Source organism: Candoia aspera, chromosome 1 (assembly GCF_035149785.1).
Source record: "Candoia aspera isolate rCanAsp1 chromosome 1, rCanAsp1.hap2, whole genome shotgun sequence".
In the NCBI taxonomy this organism is placed as follows: Eukaryota; Metazoa; Chordata; class Lepidosauria; order Squamata; family Boidae; genus Candoia; species Candoia aspera.
The window spans coordinates 177,202,278-177,218,256 of record NC_086153.1 but is presented as its reverse complement, the minus strand read 5'-3'; the positions used below and the strand labels follow the sequence as shown (position 1 = coordinate 177,218,256).

The window sequence follows — 15,979 nt, the reverse complement described above, 5'->3', positions numbered from 1 at the left end:
AGCAGGAAGCAGAAGGAGTCTCAGGAAAGAAGTGCAGGGGTGCTGCAGGTGGGTGGGGGAGGCCCTAGGAAGCCCAGCACGGGCCACATGCAAGTTGGGGGTGCTTGGTGTGGTGTGCACTTAGAAAGGCCAGGGACTGAGGCCGTGGGGTGCGTGCATGTGTGCGATTGCAGGGAGGTGGGGGAAGAGGGTGGAGGGTATGGGTGAGTGCAGGGAGACCACGGAAAGTGGGCACAGTGTATGTGCATGCGTGTGTGCAATTCCAGGGAGGCCAGGGAAAGAGGGTGCAGGGTGTATGTAGTTTGCAGGGAGGCTGTGGAAAGAAAGGTGGGGGGAGACTTACCCCAGAGACTTTCGACCGTCCTTGCTGGCTTCCCACTGACTTTGTTTGAGGGAAGCTGGCAATCATGTGACCGTGAGATGCTGCAACTGGTTGTAACTGATTGCTAGTTGCCAGGCACCTGAATGTTGTTCATGTGACTGCAAGGGCTCTGCAGTGGGCACAACTTTGAGTACCCATCGTAGATCCCTTCGTTCAGCACCATCATAACTTCAAACAGTCGCTGAACAAATGGTCATAACTTGAGGACTTCCCTGTAATAAATTTTTGTTTAAATCCTGGAGTTGACTGGTGGCTGCCTAGCCCCTGCCTCAGCTTGGCTGAGCTACAGATTCCCAAGGTTTTTGTTTGGTTTCCCCTTCTGTATTCTGTATTCTGTATGGGGTGGGGGGGGAAGGGTGAGGATTTCCCTTTCAACTTTCTCCCAGTTCCCCAGAGGGTTGGTGTAGAAGGGAGAAACTGGTTTATGGTAAAGGGGGAGATGGCAGTAAGGAGACCTAATTTTCCAGTCACTGTTCACCCACAGGAGCAGGTTACCTCTGAACTGAAATACTCTGAGGAGGGGCTGGTTTTACCCTTATTACACCTACTGACAAGATTTTGGGGTTATTTACATGCATTTATACCTTTTAGCTAAATATGACATCGGTCAGTCAGAAATCTTTCGAATTTTTTTTGAAGAAAATCTTTTCTATTTCAGATCATCCAATTTATTTATACACATTGTGCATTCTGTCTACCTTAATTTATTTATATGGCACAAAAATACTTGCTGTGCTGAAAGACACATCAGCATGTCAGGCTGCACTGCAGAAGGGATAAAGCTTTATAAAGAAATTTAAACAGAAGGCAGAGGCAAAAATTACACTGCTAATATTCCCTTTATTGTACTTGATATAACAGCTAAAATTCATCACACACATTCCTAGTGTTCCCATTCCTTCATATCTCACTGTACTTTTCTCCACAAGCATTTGAAAGAATGATCACATAATCAAATATATTAGAACACAAATTAAATCTGTAAGATTTTCCTCTGAATTGGTTCTTCCTTCATACTGTCATTTTATACATCTATTTGAGTTCTTGCTGGGCAGAGAAATTCTTTTTTTCCCTACCATTTCTTATTGATGAAAAACAATTTGCTTCAGAAATTCTTTTGAATAAGAAGAGCATTTTAGAATCACTGCTATGGATGAACATGGCTGTGAGAGGCTGTTCTGTCTTTCATTGCTTCGTCTTTTCCATGAAGGTTTGTAGACACTTTGGCTTCCCACACTTCCATTGAACCCAGAATTACCCATGAGGTAATTTGTCCCATGGGAACATTTTCTTTAACAATTGTTCTGTCACCGTTAAGGGAGAATCCTGCCCTTGAGAAATTACTGTAGAATTTCTCATTCCCAAGAAATCATTCTCCTTTACCAATAAATCATATAATCAATTTCCTTCCACAAATTTGGTGGAGAATTTCAAAAGGCTGTTTTTCAGCATATTTGGTTCCTATCTATAGAGAGATTTGAGTCTAACACCCATCCCCCACTATTATATGGATTATCTATGAAGAAGGCCATTTACGCCAGCCAATTATTTTTCTAGTATTTTGTCCATTTTGCACAGTATAAACTTAGCACAGGAAAGAATCAATGCTGTTCCATCCATGGGTTTGGAAGTCAGATATAATAACAAGAGAGTGACAAGAGTTTAGAAATCATTTCCCTTCCTCACTGATATTAAAGAATGTCTAAACTGGATACCCTACATCTTTCCAATTCACCCTCAATCTGTCTAATGTACAGTCATGTTGTGTAATTATTATTTTAAGAAGGGAAGCAGATTTTTTTTTTGTTTTATCTATGTCTAAAATTATATCTGCATTTCCAGAGTGATTCACAACACTTTACAGACATAACACAATACAAAATAATTAAAAAGTACAAATAGCTTGCTTCCAATTCCATTCCCTCCTTCCTGTGTATCTCTACTTTGTCGTCCTAAATTCCCTCAGTTTTCCTCTTCCAGTTTTGTTTTTATTTTTTGTTTTGGTTTAGTTGGGAAAATATGGAACAACACTTCATGTTCTCTCTCAAAGCCTGTATCTATTAGTATTGAATTTTTATATTCATTTAACTCCCTGTATTTTGCTGAAAAACACAAATAATAGCCTGTTATCTATGACTAATTTTAACCAAAAATAATTATAAATGCCACGGTGTGCCATGACTCAGCCCATGATCCAAAAAATATATGCCAGGAATGTGTGCAGGTAAATGTGTGATAGGTGATCACTTCTAGAGTTAAATTCTTCCAACTAAGTAAATACATCTATGCTTGGAGATGAAGAAATATAATCCTCCAAGGGGATTTTGCATAATTCTATTCAAGCTCCTCCTCCCTCCTTATTGCTTAGTTTTTAAAAATCGACTGCCACTGCAAAATCCTTCATTCTTTACTGATCTTGAGCATCATCCCTGACAACTCTCAAGGTGTGCTTTTCAGTTGTAGAATGGCTTGTCCCCAACAATCAGATGAGCTCATATTTTTTGTAAATGGAAGGAAGGTAAGGATTTCTTTTCTCTAACAGATCATGTGCTCTTTTAAAAAAAAAATCAGGAAGGTTAGGAATGTACTATGATACTGTATTATTCCTGATTCTGCACACTGATAAATTCTGACTTTCCATGAAGTTTTTTGATAATTCAATATATTATATCTTTATAAGTGAGACATTTGTGTGCATGCAGTAGTCATTGCTTGAACATAAATAAAACTATGTAATTGTGACATACCTATTTAGATGTAAAATTACTTCCTCAAATGCAGCAGGATAGAATAGGAATAGAGTGATCATTAAACCAATGAAATGAACTCATCTGTTATAGAAATGATTTTGTCTAATGTACTGTCATATTGTGTAACTATTATTTTATCTCAATGTAATTAAGGTAAAAGTTTGCCAAGACTAAGCTAATTAAATTACTGCTATATAATAATCTGAAAAGTTATTAAGAAATCTAGTCAGGTAATTATGCAGTCTATTACTTATAGCTTCAATTTACAAATATGTTAAGTAGCTTTTTAACAGATTTACTACCAGTTGATGTTCTCAAGGGGGACTTTAGCCTGCATGATACATGCAAGAAAAGAAGAAGGAATCCAGAAATACAGTTCATATTTTATGAATTTTCAACTAGAAAACTAGTATTTATTCCACTGAAATAAATAAAACCATATTAAAATTCCAGTGGATTTGAGTTAAATATATTGTTATTTTTTGAATTAACTGTATGTCTTTTTGACATCAATAGTGATAAAAAGTTTTGAATTGCCTGGATTATGCCCATACTTTGAATATGTCTATCAAAACCCTTCTGGAAGAGATGGGGGAAGATGTAATAGTAGTAGTATATTATTATTAGATCTATTAATTCTTTGATTTCAATAGTATTAGCTGTAGTTGCAGAGTAATAGAAGGCATTAACTTTTAAGTTTAGATTTCTTAAGTAAAGCCGTACATTATATTTTAGTGAAAATTGTTATTAAAAAAAAACAAGATCACTTTCCTTTTCCAGACATATAAAAGAGGAAATACTTCAGGGGGGCATGTTGTGCGGGGAAGCGTTAAATGTGAACATTTCATTCATTGTCCTCATCCCTTAGGTTTGAAGTGTTTGTCTACAACTACATTTTTGGCTTTTTATATTTTTATAATTCTAATACAGTGTGATAAAAGCACAAAACAGGGTATTAAAATATAAGAAATGCCCAGGAAACAACATACCCCGTTCAGACTCCCATTCCCTTAACATTTGGCAGTCTTTTCTTCCTCTTTGTCTTGCCCTCTTTCCTGAAAAAATGACTTCGCAAGAACAGGTTCCAGTCAGGGGCCATCATCCTTGCCTGTTTAGGTGCCACCGTTGAAACGACTGAAACGGTCCTCTGACTCAGTGAGCAGAACTGAGTAATGGATGCAGATCCTTTTAAAGGTTTCTTGGGTTTACCAATTGTCCAAACATGTCCAATCATTTCTTTGCTAAGATTTCCCAGCATGCCAATTGTATTTGCAACAAGGACTAGAAATGAATAATCACAAACAAGCTAAGAAAACGAATGCAAACTACAGATGAGTAGGTGCTAAATAGAGGTAAATCACTAGGATAAAAATGAATTTCAAACCAAGAGCTTGAAAAAGGAGATTCTCAGTAAGGCAATGCTAATTATTGTAATAGTTCTACAAACAATGATTATTAATATTAATAATTAATATTAATTAATTAATTAAAATAATTAATAGCTAGGAATAAGAAATATGGGAAAGCTATCATAATATAATCCCTAAATGAAGATATTCTCAGTCTGGCTAGCATTGTTTACAGTTCCCAGATATGCAGATTTGTTTTTTTTTCTTTTTGAAGGTCACTTGTTTGGATTGAGAAATGGTGCTTTGTTCCAATCAGTCTCGATAGTGCAAAATTCAGTAACTAGACAGTTAGGCTTCAGAGTTTTGAACAGATAGTTTGTTCAGTTCATAAGTCAAACTGGAATCATGGGTGTCATTATCCAGTCCTCACTCCTTAAAGCAATCCAAAATGCACACAATTACAGAACCAAATTCCACAACAAAAAACACCTGTAAAGTATCATGTTAAGAAAAGATTACCACAACTTGGAAGACTGTTTCTGAATCCAAGGAAGAGAATGAAAAGAAAAGAGAGAAGAGAAGAGAAGATCAGATCAGATCACTGGAGTTGGGTGGCCAATAAATTTAAATAAATAAATAAATAAATTTTGCTTGTGCCACTGCTTTGATGCAACTCACAGGTTCTCCCTTCACTTCACACAGTTTCAGTTTGGATGGTGGTAAGGCAGATAATATATTTTGGAGAGACATCTGATTTAGTCTAAAAAAGTCGGTGAATACCTGGAGGAACCTAAGGTGGTGCCTCAAGTTCCTTGCAGGTCAGGTAAATATCGTGTCTTGGAGCTTTCCCAGAATTTACCACAGTAAATATTAATATAAATCACAGCTCAGCCAGTCTTAACTTGCTTTTTGAGTAATAAAATAATCCAGCAGTAACAGAAGGAGATGGAGTGAATAACATCGCTGTTCCCTGAAAATTAGAAACAATGCCTTTAGAGATCCCTTTGAACTAAAATTGTTTGTACTGTATTCCAGATGGTGTCAGTAAAGAGAGGTGAAAAGCAAAATAGCTTTCCATATACAGTATAACCTTATCTAGAGTGTTTTCTTAAGTGAGAGTAGAAATCTTTTAACAGACCTGTTAATGTTTTCTACTACAGATTAAGGTTACTATGGTAACTAATCATTTTGGCGAAGAGGTTGAATTCAACTGTCCCCTTTTCGAATGTTAATTTCTGCACCTGGGGGGAACAACTTGCCTGATTTGTTCTAGTTTCTGTTTCCCTTCTGTGTAGGCATGTAGAGAGTCATGTAGCTGCTCTCACTGAGAGCCTGCAAGAATGCAGAAGCTTTTAAATATGTTTTGCTTTCTGTAAATAAAATTATTTTTATAGAAATGCCTGGTGTGTGACTTTTCTGATCAATCCTGGGCCAAAGGCTTTCCCAGCAATCTGCCAACAAGACCTTCATGCTGGTTTGTTCCCATCAACATATCAAAATTGAAAGGAATTGTTCATGCATTGCACAGAGAGTAAAATGTAAATGGAGCTATATTGCTGTGGATAGATGGACGGAAGGAAGGAAGGAAGGAAGGAAGGAAGGAAGGAAGGAAGGAAGGAAGGAAGGAAGGAAGGAAGGAGTGTCTCTATCTTTTGACTTCCTATGATTTTTCTTATGGCTTGTGCCTTGAGTTAACTTTATCCCATACTTATGCAAATATCCTATTGGAATATTTGCACAACAGCTGGCATTCTCCTCTATTATTTCCACAAATGCTTCCTTAGAAAATCATATCAGAAATCCATGCTCCTTATAGGTCCTGACCCAACAGTGGTTGCACAATTACAATATGTTCCATGTAAGTTAATAATATGAATGTGGAAATGGGATTCAGTGTCCCTAGACTGCATGTAAAGCTACAGAATTCAATTTTCATCAGGAAATGGATGAACGTGCATGGAGATCATTGTTAACTAGTGCTCACTGCATGCTAACTTTTCCCCACTGATAGGCAATCACAACTACATGTTTAGCACAGCAGGGTCCCATGCTGACAGACTAATGGTCCACTTTTTGTGTGGAAGTAGTGAGCAACACCCAGTTAATACCCTTCATTACACAGAACAGTTAATTTACACACAAATTGCCTTGTAGATTTATAGTGAATTTGATTGTTGACTGTGGTTGTCATTAAACATACCTTGTCTATAATCCATCTTGACTACTCCAATAGTCTTTCTATGGTGCAGCCCTTGAAAAGTGTTTGAAAGTGGCAATTGGTGCAAAATGTGGCAGTTAAGCTGCTAACTGGTGAAAGGTACAGGGAATATATCATGCCTGTACTGAAAATCCTGCACTGGCTGTCAGTTGCTCACTAAAGCCAAAAGTGCTGGAATTAATCTTTAAGGCCCTAAACAGGTTGGTCAGACACACAGGGGGGCCATTACTGCTATTATGAACCTGTCTGGTCACCTAGACCAGTAGGAAAGCCACTTTTGAAGATCCCTGCTGCCAAAGGTTACCTATCTAGGGTCTAGGAGAGGGCCTTCTCTTAAGTGGCTCCCAGGCCAAGGAGATGTTTGGTCCCCCACTCTCCTGGTATTAAAGAAAACAGCAAAAACAAACTTCTTTTGCTATAAAAAGCCAGGGAGATGGCCTTGAAGCAAATATTCAGAAATGGTTAAGTAAGTAAACAATTAGGACAGAAGTATTCCTTAAGCTCTGAGAAGGAGAATAGTATTAAGAAGAAACTAAGGCTGGCTCCTCCTTGACTCCCAGAAGTATAAGAGAGGGGGGAGGAAAAGCAGAGTCAGACTTTCAGGATTCTGTTACTAGAACCTCAATAAAGTAGCGTTCCAGTCTTCCTGTGGTGTCAGTTTCCTGATCTGGTCTACCCCAAAAGGCTAACATTCACCAAGCTTTAATTGTTAGTTCAACTGATTTTGTTTTGTACTGATTTTAATTTTGCCTTGATTTTAATTGTAGTCTTTTGGCATTTATGTTTTATAATTTGTGGTATAAGGGAGCCCCGAATTAGAAAGTTGGCTGGGAGAGGGATCCATTGTGGGGGATAAACTATAGCATTCAGGAAGAGGGCAGGATAACTGAATAAATTCACCACTGAGCCGCAGATGTTCACATTGCACTAGATTTGTGGGATGTCCCACTTGTCCCCTTCTTAACCTAATGGTCTTATTGTTGTCTGAATACCTGCAACTCAAATAACTTTCCAGTGTCGTTCAACTTTCCAGTGTCGTTCTCTCCTAACTGATGACTCAAGTCTCTACTCCCTAACATGCTGAGAGATTTGTATGCCTAGGAAGGGGGCAATGACAAACCACTTCTGAAAAATCTTGCTAAGAAAACCGCAGGGACTTGTCCAGGCAGTCTCTGAGAATTGGATACGATTGAACGGATAAAAAACAAAATGCTAAGCCTAAGTATGAGGAGAGAAAAAGCATGTAGTATTAATTTCCTCCCTTAAAAGCATTGTTAAACCTATTGGGGCAAAGTTGGGGCATTATGTCTTCATAATGATTAAATCTTCTTTCAATGCAGGTGACAGAGAAATATGCTGATCCTGAAGAACACTTGCTTAACTACCTGAGAAAGGAGCGTATCCTTTTTTTCTATAGCATTTCATAACAAATTCTGATTATGCAAAAAAACCCTGATTAGTTTCCTGTAACTGAAGTAAACCTCAAACCACTAGGATATAAAGCCTTTTGGTTTGTACTTATTTATACTGCTTAAAGCAGGATCTCCAAAATTAACGCCTTTCTTAAAATACATATAATAGCATTGATGGCCAGATCTAAAGTATTCTGTTTCAGTTGTGGGTGCAGGAAATGGAACCTCTGAGAATGCTGCTTTTCCCACTTTTGTGGATCAAGCTCCTGAAGGTGCAACCTCAAACCAGCTAGTAAAAACTTGTGCTTGGTTTTTCCTTAGTTTGCAAATGTTGGTATCAAATTTTATTACCAGAATAGAATATCCTTGAAGACATTGGATTGTTTATAGAGGCACTTGATGTTTACAGTGTTTTAAAAAATTAGCCTCTTTTCATTCCCTGGATATAATATACCTCACAATAGATAAATGTGCAGAGATTATTCCTACTCAGCTGTTTTGTAGGTTTTCAGAAACTTACATAATCTATTTAGACCACGGTTTCTCAACCTGGGCCACTTCAAGATGTGTGGACTGCAACTCCCAGAATTCCCCAGCCATGCAGAGAAAAATATGCAAATACAGTACTTAACATAGTTGCTGACAAACTTTAGTTTATGGCACAATTTTATTTATTTATTTATTTATTAGATGTATATTCTGCTTTTTCTCTCAGAGCTCAAGGTGGTGTACATAGTGCTCCCTTCTACATTTTTTTCCCCACAACACCACTCTGTGGGGTAAATTGGGAGAGAGCCACCAACCTCAAGTCACCCAGTGGCCTTCTGTGGCTGACAATGGACCTGATCCTGGGTCTTCCCATTCCTAGTCCAAAACCTTAACCACTAGATGTTGGGTTTTTTTCTGTTTTAGAAAGTCAGCTACTGCAGATCTCTTAGACAGTATGGGTGACTCAACCTTAATTTGGGGGTTTTCTTGGACTCACAGCCCCTGCTCAAAGAGCATGGAACAGCCATGGGTAGGGTGAGCTTTTGCACCAGTTGTGCCCATTCTGAATCTGGAATCATTGCCACTCATGCCTTGGTCACTGCAATGTGCTGTACATGGGGCTGCCCTTGAAAAGCACCTGGATGTCTCAACTGGTCCAGAACTCTGGGCACACTGAGGTTCACCCGTGTGACACCACTGTTGCGCAAACTGCACTGGCTTCTGGCATGCTTCCAGATGCAATTCAAGGTGCTGCCTGTCACACTTATGGCACAGGATCAGGCTACTTGCAGAGTCACATATCTCCGAGATCCTCTGCCTGCCCCACTCTTTTCCTGTTCTGCAGAGGGTATTTTCTATTTTGGGGGATCTTGGTGAATACTACAGTATCTGATTTTTACAAAAACTCTGTAATTATTCATTGTTGCTTGTCTGACAATTTTAAAGCTATTTGGGAACTGGGGCATATTTCTTTTAGGACAGGAATAGGTAACTCCCTGCAGGCCATTTATAGTATCCAAGGTGCTCTGAAAGCAGGCCACCAAAATCAGCAGCAAAATGGACCATTTGAAGCATTGCAATATTTGTCTGAGTTGGAACTATTACATTTCTGCAGTTTTAAGGGGGCAATTTTAAGGGCTAAATAGGAATGTAAGACCTTCTTTGTGAGATAAAAGCTCCCATTCACATCCCCCAAAACACAAACAAGAAAAAGTTGACTGAAAAAGTTTGGTCCTGCTTCTTCTGGTGAAGTCCATTTTTTAAAAGAAAATTTAAGCTTTTAAAAGATTTTTAGAAAGTTAAAGGTACAAAACAGAGAGTAAGAAAATGGGCGGGTGGGTGGCTGGGTGGGTAAGCTTTTCAATGATGCTTTGTCCTCTTCCATTTGTTTTCCCAAATGCTAACCTAAAGATTTGTATTTTATGTTAAACACTGAACATTGAAGGATCTGTTTAGGTTATTTCATCTGTTACTTTTTATCAGTCTCATGACTCTTTTCTTCTGAATATTCCAAATGTCTACATTTGCCTTGCTGTGTGATGTGTGGTATGAAAGGTCTCCATTCTTGCTCAGGTTGGGTTAAACTTCTGTTATGGATATATACTGTCAGCTTTGCCATTGCTGCATATTCTCCAATTTTGGTCTCCCAGTCTTGTATCGTCAGTAAAGTTTCTCTTTTCCAGTGTTATACCAAATGTGTCCTTAGTGAGCTGTGGTATTTTTCATTTATATTTTCTGGGATTTTGTGAAGTCCATTTCAGTCACAGAAACCTACTGAATACCTTTGGGCCAATCACTCTCTCTCAGTCTAGCTTGCCACACAGGGCTGCTCTTACGGGGATCACATGAAGAAAGATCCCTGTGAAAGCTGCCAAGCCCTTGGAGAAAAGGCAGGATGTGTCTTTAACAAGTAAGAATATAATAATGAACGTTACTCTAGCATCCTAACTTCTTAAGGGCACCTGGCTTTTTCCTGGTTAGGATAATGACCAGGAATAAGCCAAAGCGATGGCTGTTTGAACCACAGGTTTACCTTTCAATACGGGGAGCAGGAGAGATTTAGAAATGAGTAACAGCACACAACCTTGCATCTCTTCTGCTAGTAGATACCCTGCTTGTTCTTGTTCCTTCTCTGGGTAAGCTAACCTGATTGTTACTTATTTTCTTCCCATTTGCTCCCTGTGGAAATGAAAAGTAATGGGGAAATTGTTCTAGAAAAGTATCCAGTATTTAACAGGTATCCACTTTTCCTTCCTTAACCATGTGCCATATCAGTCCGCCTGACTGGAACTAAATACGGCTGTGGAATTGGAGGCTGTGGGGCCTGCACTGTGATGATATCGACCTACAACCCTGAATCCAAAAAGATACGGTATCCTTTGGGAAAGGGGAAGGCAGATTCTGCATAAAGATTATGCAAATTCAAGGCAACTCTCTGACGTTGCTTTCACCCCAAAGAATTGTGGGAAATACAGTCTGATCCAGGAAAGGAATAACTCTCTGTCAGACAAGAATAGCCAAAAAAGGAAGTGATAGAGGGGTTGCAACCTCTGCGGGCCAACATGGTTTAAGAGGCCTGATGCCAAGTTTTGACTGAAACGACAAGGACCTGCTCAAGCTATAGTGCTGTCCAAAGAAGACATTCATTGTCCCTCCCTCCCCCTTCCCTTATTATCTAAGGTGGTGGGATGATTGTGAATCCCTGTAGCACTTCCCTTGGTTGCAATTCTTCTGAATCATTACTAAAGTAAGAACAGGTTATAACTGGAGGAATCATGATTGATGGCTGACCAGTCCAAGTCTGGTTTCAGAGTAATAGGCTGTAAGAAAAGAAAGCAGGGGCTGTGCAGGGGACCATCAACAGTTAATGTTTGGATCCCAGACTGACACACAGGAGGGTACACACAGGCACATAGGTTCCTTGTGTACCCTCCTCACAGCTTTGTATTTCTATTTAAATTACAGGAATTACAGTATTTTTACCTGCTGTTATATCTATAATAGAAATTAATATATGCATATTTAATAAAAATTTGCATCAACTTTGTCCCAAGGAGCAGAAAGTAATATTGCTCCAAGGTACTGACCCAGCCAGTAACAGTGGGTTTTCTCTGGAGGGCTATGGCATGATGAGGTCCCAGACAACATGTCAGATTAGAGGGTCTAGAGATCATCTATAACTATCTTAATGGTTAGGCATTTGGAGATTCTCCTTTACATCCCAAAGACATTATCCAGCCAACTCTTGTCTACTTCCACTGTGCTCTGTCCATGGTGCCGCAATAACCACTGTAGAAGGAGTGGGAACCACAAAAACCAAACTTAATCCTATACAGGTAAGAGTAATAGATAAGTTGTTATATCAATTAAGATTTGATGAATTACTGTGCTTGTTTCAAAGCTGAATTGAGCACTTTGACCTATAGTTTTTCTCAAGCCTGGTTCACACTGAGTTGGAGAATAACTCCTACAGTGTTCCAATCCCAACTTCCTCAGCTCCCAACTCACCGAACACCTCTTTCTCTTTCTTCTCTTTATCTGGTTGTCGTGGTTGCACCACAGGTTCTTTCTTCCTTCCCTTCCATTGATATACCATATGTGCCAAGGTGTCTGGCGAATGTGTTGCTGCTAAAGCAGTGACCCAGATATGCCAGAGGAGTAAGAAAGGAGGAGACCCACTATCACCCCTTGCAGTGTGGGATCAGGTTTATGACAGTTTCTATAAAGGATTGCAACTGGACTTTTACGTGGTATTTTGAGACAACAATACAGCTGGCTGATCCCTGTTCCAGTGAGGCCCTTGGGAGTGAGATCTCCATTTTCTGGAACATTTTTATTTATTTTGACAGTAAATATTTGGCAGATTGTCAAGTTGACCACTGGCCCTGCATCAAAAATATAAGCACCCAGTAGCTTTGTAATATGGAGATTGGGAAGATTTCTTCATAACTCCTATACTGCAGGCTACTGTTTAAGGCAGTGGAAAACAAATATAGCATAGAGGTTGTGCTGCATGTGGTAAAAATCTGTACAGACATCTTCCCCTGTGATGCAGCTTTTGCTCCAGATTCATGTGGTGTATGCAGCAGAGGAGACAAACAGCAGGACAACCACCAAGCAAAATAGTGTGCACTATGCCAAAGAAAGATGTAAAAAGTAGCATTAAACCTCCTCAAAACCTTTCCCAAGTTTGTGACAATTTCTGTAGCCATTAATTTGGACATACTGTATGTTGCATACACAACAGCATTTTCTCTTTTTAAAAAAGTTGATCCTTAACTGCTTTTTGTAGCAATCAGAAGAAAAATCTGTTCAAAAATCCAATATATATAGAGTTGTAATAATAAGATCACAAAGATAACATTTTATAAACAAATCACAATTGCAGCACAGTTAATTCAAGTCCAGGAGATGAGAAAAAAGTTACAATTATATGTACAAGACAATACTTTCCCATAGATCATCCATTTAGATATTATTTTGATTCCAGGAAAGTCTGGCAATGTGTCATGGCTCTCAGTGTGGCTTCTGTACTCCTGGGATGGTGATGTCTATGTGTGCTCTACTGAGAAATCATCCTGAACCCAGCATGGAGCAGATTGTTGCATCTCTGGATGGTAAGCTAGCTTTCTCCCAAAAGTTATTTTTCTTTCAAAGTTTGTTAGCAGTTTGGACGCACACTAAAAGAATCAGCTATTTTTAGGCCGACCAAAGGCAAGATGGATGGATGATATTCTAGAGGTGACAGACTCGTCCCTGGGGGAGCTGGGGGTGTTGACGACCGACAGGAAGCTCTGGCGTGGGCTGGTCCATGAAGTCATGAAGAGTCGGAAGCGACTAAACGAATAAACAACAACTGGATTCTTCTAATATTTGTCTTCTCCACATGTGCCTGCTCTCTACCTATATTAGATGTATAGGTTAGAGAGAATATAACCAGTTAGTGAGCCTCCTCCCTGGGCTTAGCTCCAGTGGCCTTAGCTATTTTGAAATATTTTTGAAGTACAAATGGCACAAAATGTACACTATCAATAAATTAAAACATATACAGTAACCAAGTTTTAATTAATGTATGGTCAGATGTACCTTCTTCATGTACCCTTTAACATTATATTTGTTTATGAGCAGAGTAATGTTAATTTACAGATTTAGTTTGTTGAAGAGAGCAAAAATTAGACTGGAGGGGAAACTCTTCTGCCATGGAGATCTCTCCTATTCCTGAAGAGAACTGTTTGGAAGAAAAACTGCTGCGTTCTTTCTATGCACTGAGTAAAATTTTATTTGAAGATATTTCCTGCTGCTTTGGTTTGCTTTTATTAAGTCATTTTATTGGTATATAATGGTTGTCATATTTGCTTCTTTTGTAAATTATGTAAAGTTTGTGATATAATTGTTGTTAGCCTGCCTGAGTAATGCACATGCATTGAAAGGGTGACATGAAATGCATATTCATCTCTGAAATAAATTTATCTCTGTGTCTGATCATTTCTTCCAGGTAATTTGTGCCGTTGTACTGGATACAGATCTATAGTGGACAGCTTTAGTGCTTTTTCTTCGGTAAGGAAACAAATGGATAGATCAATATATTTATTTTGCTGAAAGTGCCCATTAATGGGAGAAGATGCAGGTACTATTCTATTTGCAAAAGGGATTGTTTTTCTAAGGAAAGGACGAAGTAGAAAATTTGGTTCATATCTTTTATGTGATTCCATGTTGAATAGAAACACTGTATTCTGTAAAAATAAGCATACATAGAAGTTGCTTTGACTTGAAAGCCTGTCTTGCTGGATTTTGGAAAGGATACATAATAACTTTTGGTTATAAGTCCAATTGTTTTATATTTTACCTTGATACGGTTTGAATTCCTAAAAAGGCACTGGAAGATCCTCCATTTGTTTGTGCCTACTCACAAGTAAAGGATAGTTCCACAAAGCACCAGAAGAGACATAGTGTAGTTTGGCTCTGTCCTGAAGAGAGCTTCTCCGCTTCAGAAAGCACGGAACAAAGAAAATGGTCAGCCAGCCAATGGAACTGCTAGAGACTTCCTTAATTAGGGTAGTACAAAGCAGTATCATTACAGTGAAGAAAAGAGAGTCCAGAGCCTGGAATGTTTGAACTTTGAAGTGAGTGCAATCTGAGGGTTTTTATCTTCTTATATTTCAATAGCAGCACTGGTGGTCTCTGGCTGAAAGCTGCCCAACCAACCTTCATAACATACCCCAAGATATACAGTATTGGTGAAGCAGGGCACAAAGAAATATCTAGCAATAAAATGATTCGGAACAATAATGAGTAACTCCCTCTAGATTCCTTTCCATTATTATAATATGATGCCAGAATAACATAGAATAAATTATTTGCTTAGGAATGCTGCCCATTGGCAGGGAGCGGAAAATGTTGCATGGATAAAGAAGATGATGAAGAGAAAGAGATTTATGCAGAAGACCCATCGTTAAGAAGAGGAAAGGTATGCTGCAGCATTTATAATGTCAGTGCTTTCATGAATGAACTCATGATGCAAGTCCCAAAGGGTTTATTTTGAATGACATATATAAATCTTCTAGGAATGTCTAGTTTCCCGATCATATGAAGAGGTCTCCTTCGTCCGATACTCTCCAAATTATGGATTATTATCTTTCACCATACTTAATGGAGATGATGGGAATTGTAGTCCAACACATCCTGTTGGGTTCATTTTGGGAAAGATTGTTATAAATAAGGAAAGTTTTGCCTCTGTTATTTTTCTTGCATGCAATCTCACTGCATGACAGGAATGTCATTTGCAAAGCATGCATTGGATACAGCCTCCTTTAATAATAACTTATTTATTTGTTTGTTTGTTTGTTTATTTGACTTATATGGCCACCCATTCTTATGTACAATAATCCTGGGTGCATACCAATACAGCTAGTCATCATTTAGTGACTGCCTCGTTTAATGACCATTTACAGTTACAACAGTGATGCAAAAGAAACTTTGCAACCAATCATCACATTTATGACCCTTGCAAATCTGAAAAGCAAAGGAAAGCTGAAGTAAGATCGTAAGCATAGTCATGGTTTCACTTAGTAACTGCTTCACTTAAAGACTGAGTTGCTGGTCCCATTGTGGTCACTAAACACAATTATATTTGTGTAATTATATGTATTATACTTTCTTACCCATAGACTTTCATGGCTAGTTGGCTATGATGACTGAAAATTACAAGCCCACATTGACATCATGATGCAAACCCTATTCTTTTGTACTTCCTAATATCTGACATAATTATGTAAGTCACAGGGATTGTGTCATAACATGAAGATGCACATTTTGTCACTTGCCCACCCGTGACTTCTTTCATCTCATCTTTTCATCTTCCTAATATCACTTGTCTTTTG

At 38.6% G+C, this 15,979-nt stretch overlaps 2 protein-coding genes across 4 annotated transcripts in view; one reads left to right on the top strand and one right to left on the bottom strand.

Annotated features, from left to right (window-relative positions):
• The window catches only part of CLK1 (CDC like kinase 1), a 280,468-nt gene that overhangs the window by 162,448 nt on the left and 102,041 nt on the right, over nt 1-15,979 (bottom strand). The gene's annotated exons all lie outside the window — the stretch shown is intronic.
• Nucleotides 2,847-15,979, top strand: part of AOX1 (aldehyde oxidase 1) — a 76,924-nt gene continuing 63,791 nt past the window's right edge. The window contains exons 1-7 of one of the 3 annotated variants that reach the window (XM_063291857.1): nt 2,847-2,900; nt 8,040-8,097; nt 10,875-10,971; nt 11,827-11,935; nt 13,090-13,216; nt 14,095-14,156; nt 14,965-15,013. In XM_063291857.1, the coding sequence (XP_063147927.1) occupies nt 2,847-2,900; nt 8,040-8,097; nt 10,875-10,971; nt 11,827-11,935; nt 13,090-13,216; nt 14,095-14,156; nt 14,965-15,013 (556 nt within the window). Of the gene's footprint in view, nt 2,901-8,039; nt 8,098-10,874; nt 10,972-11,826; nt 11,936-13,089; nt 13,217-14,094; nt 14,157-14,964; nt 15,037-15,979 lie in introns of all 3 variants that reach the window. The other 2 variants (XM_063291864.1, XM_063291848.1) reach the window with 2 other exon arrangements.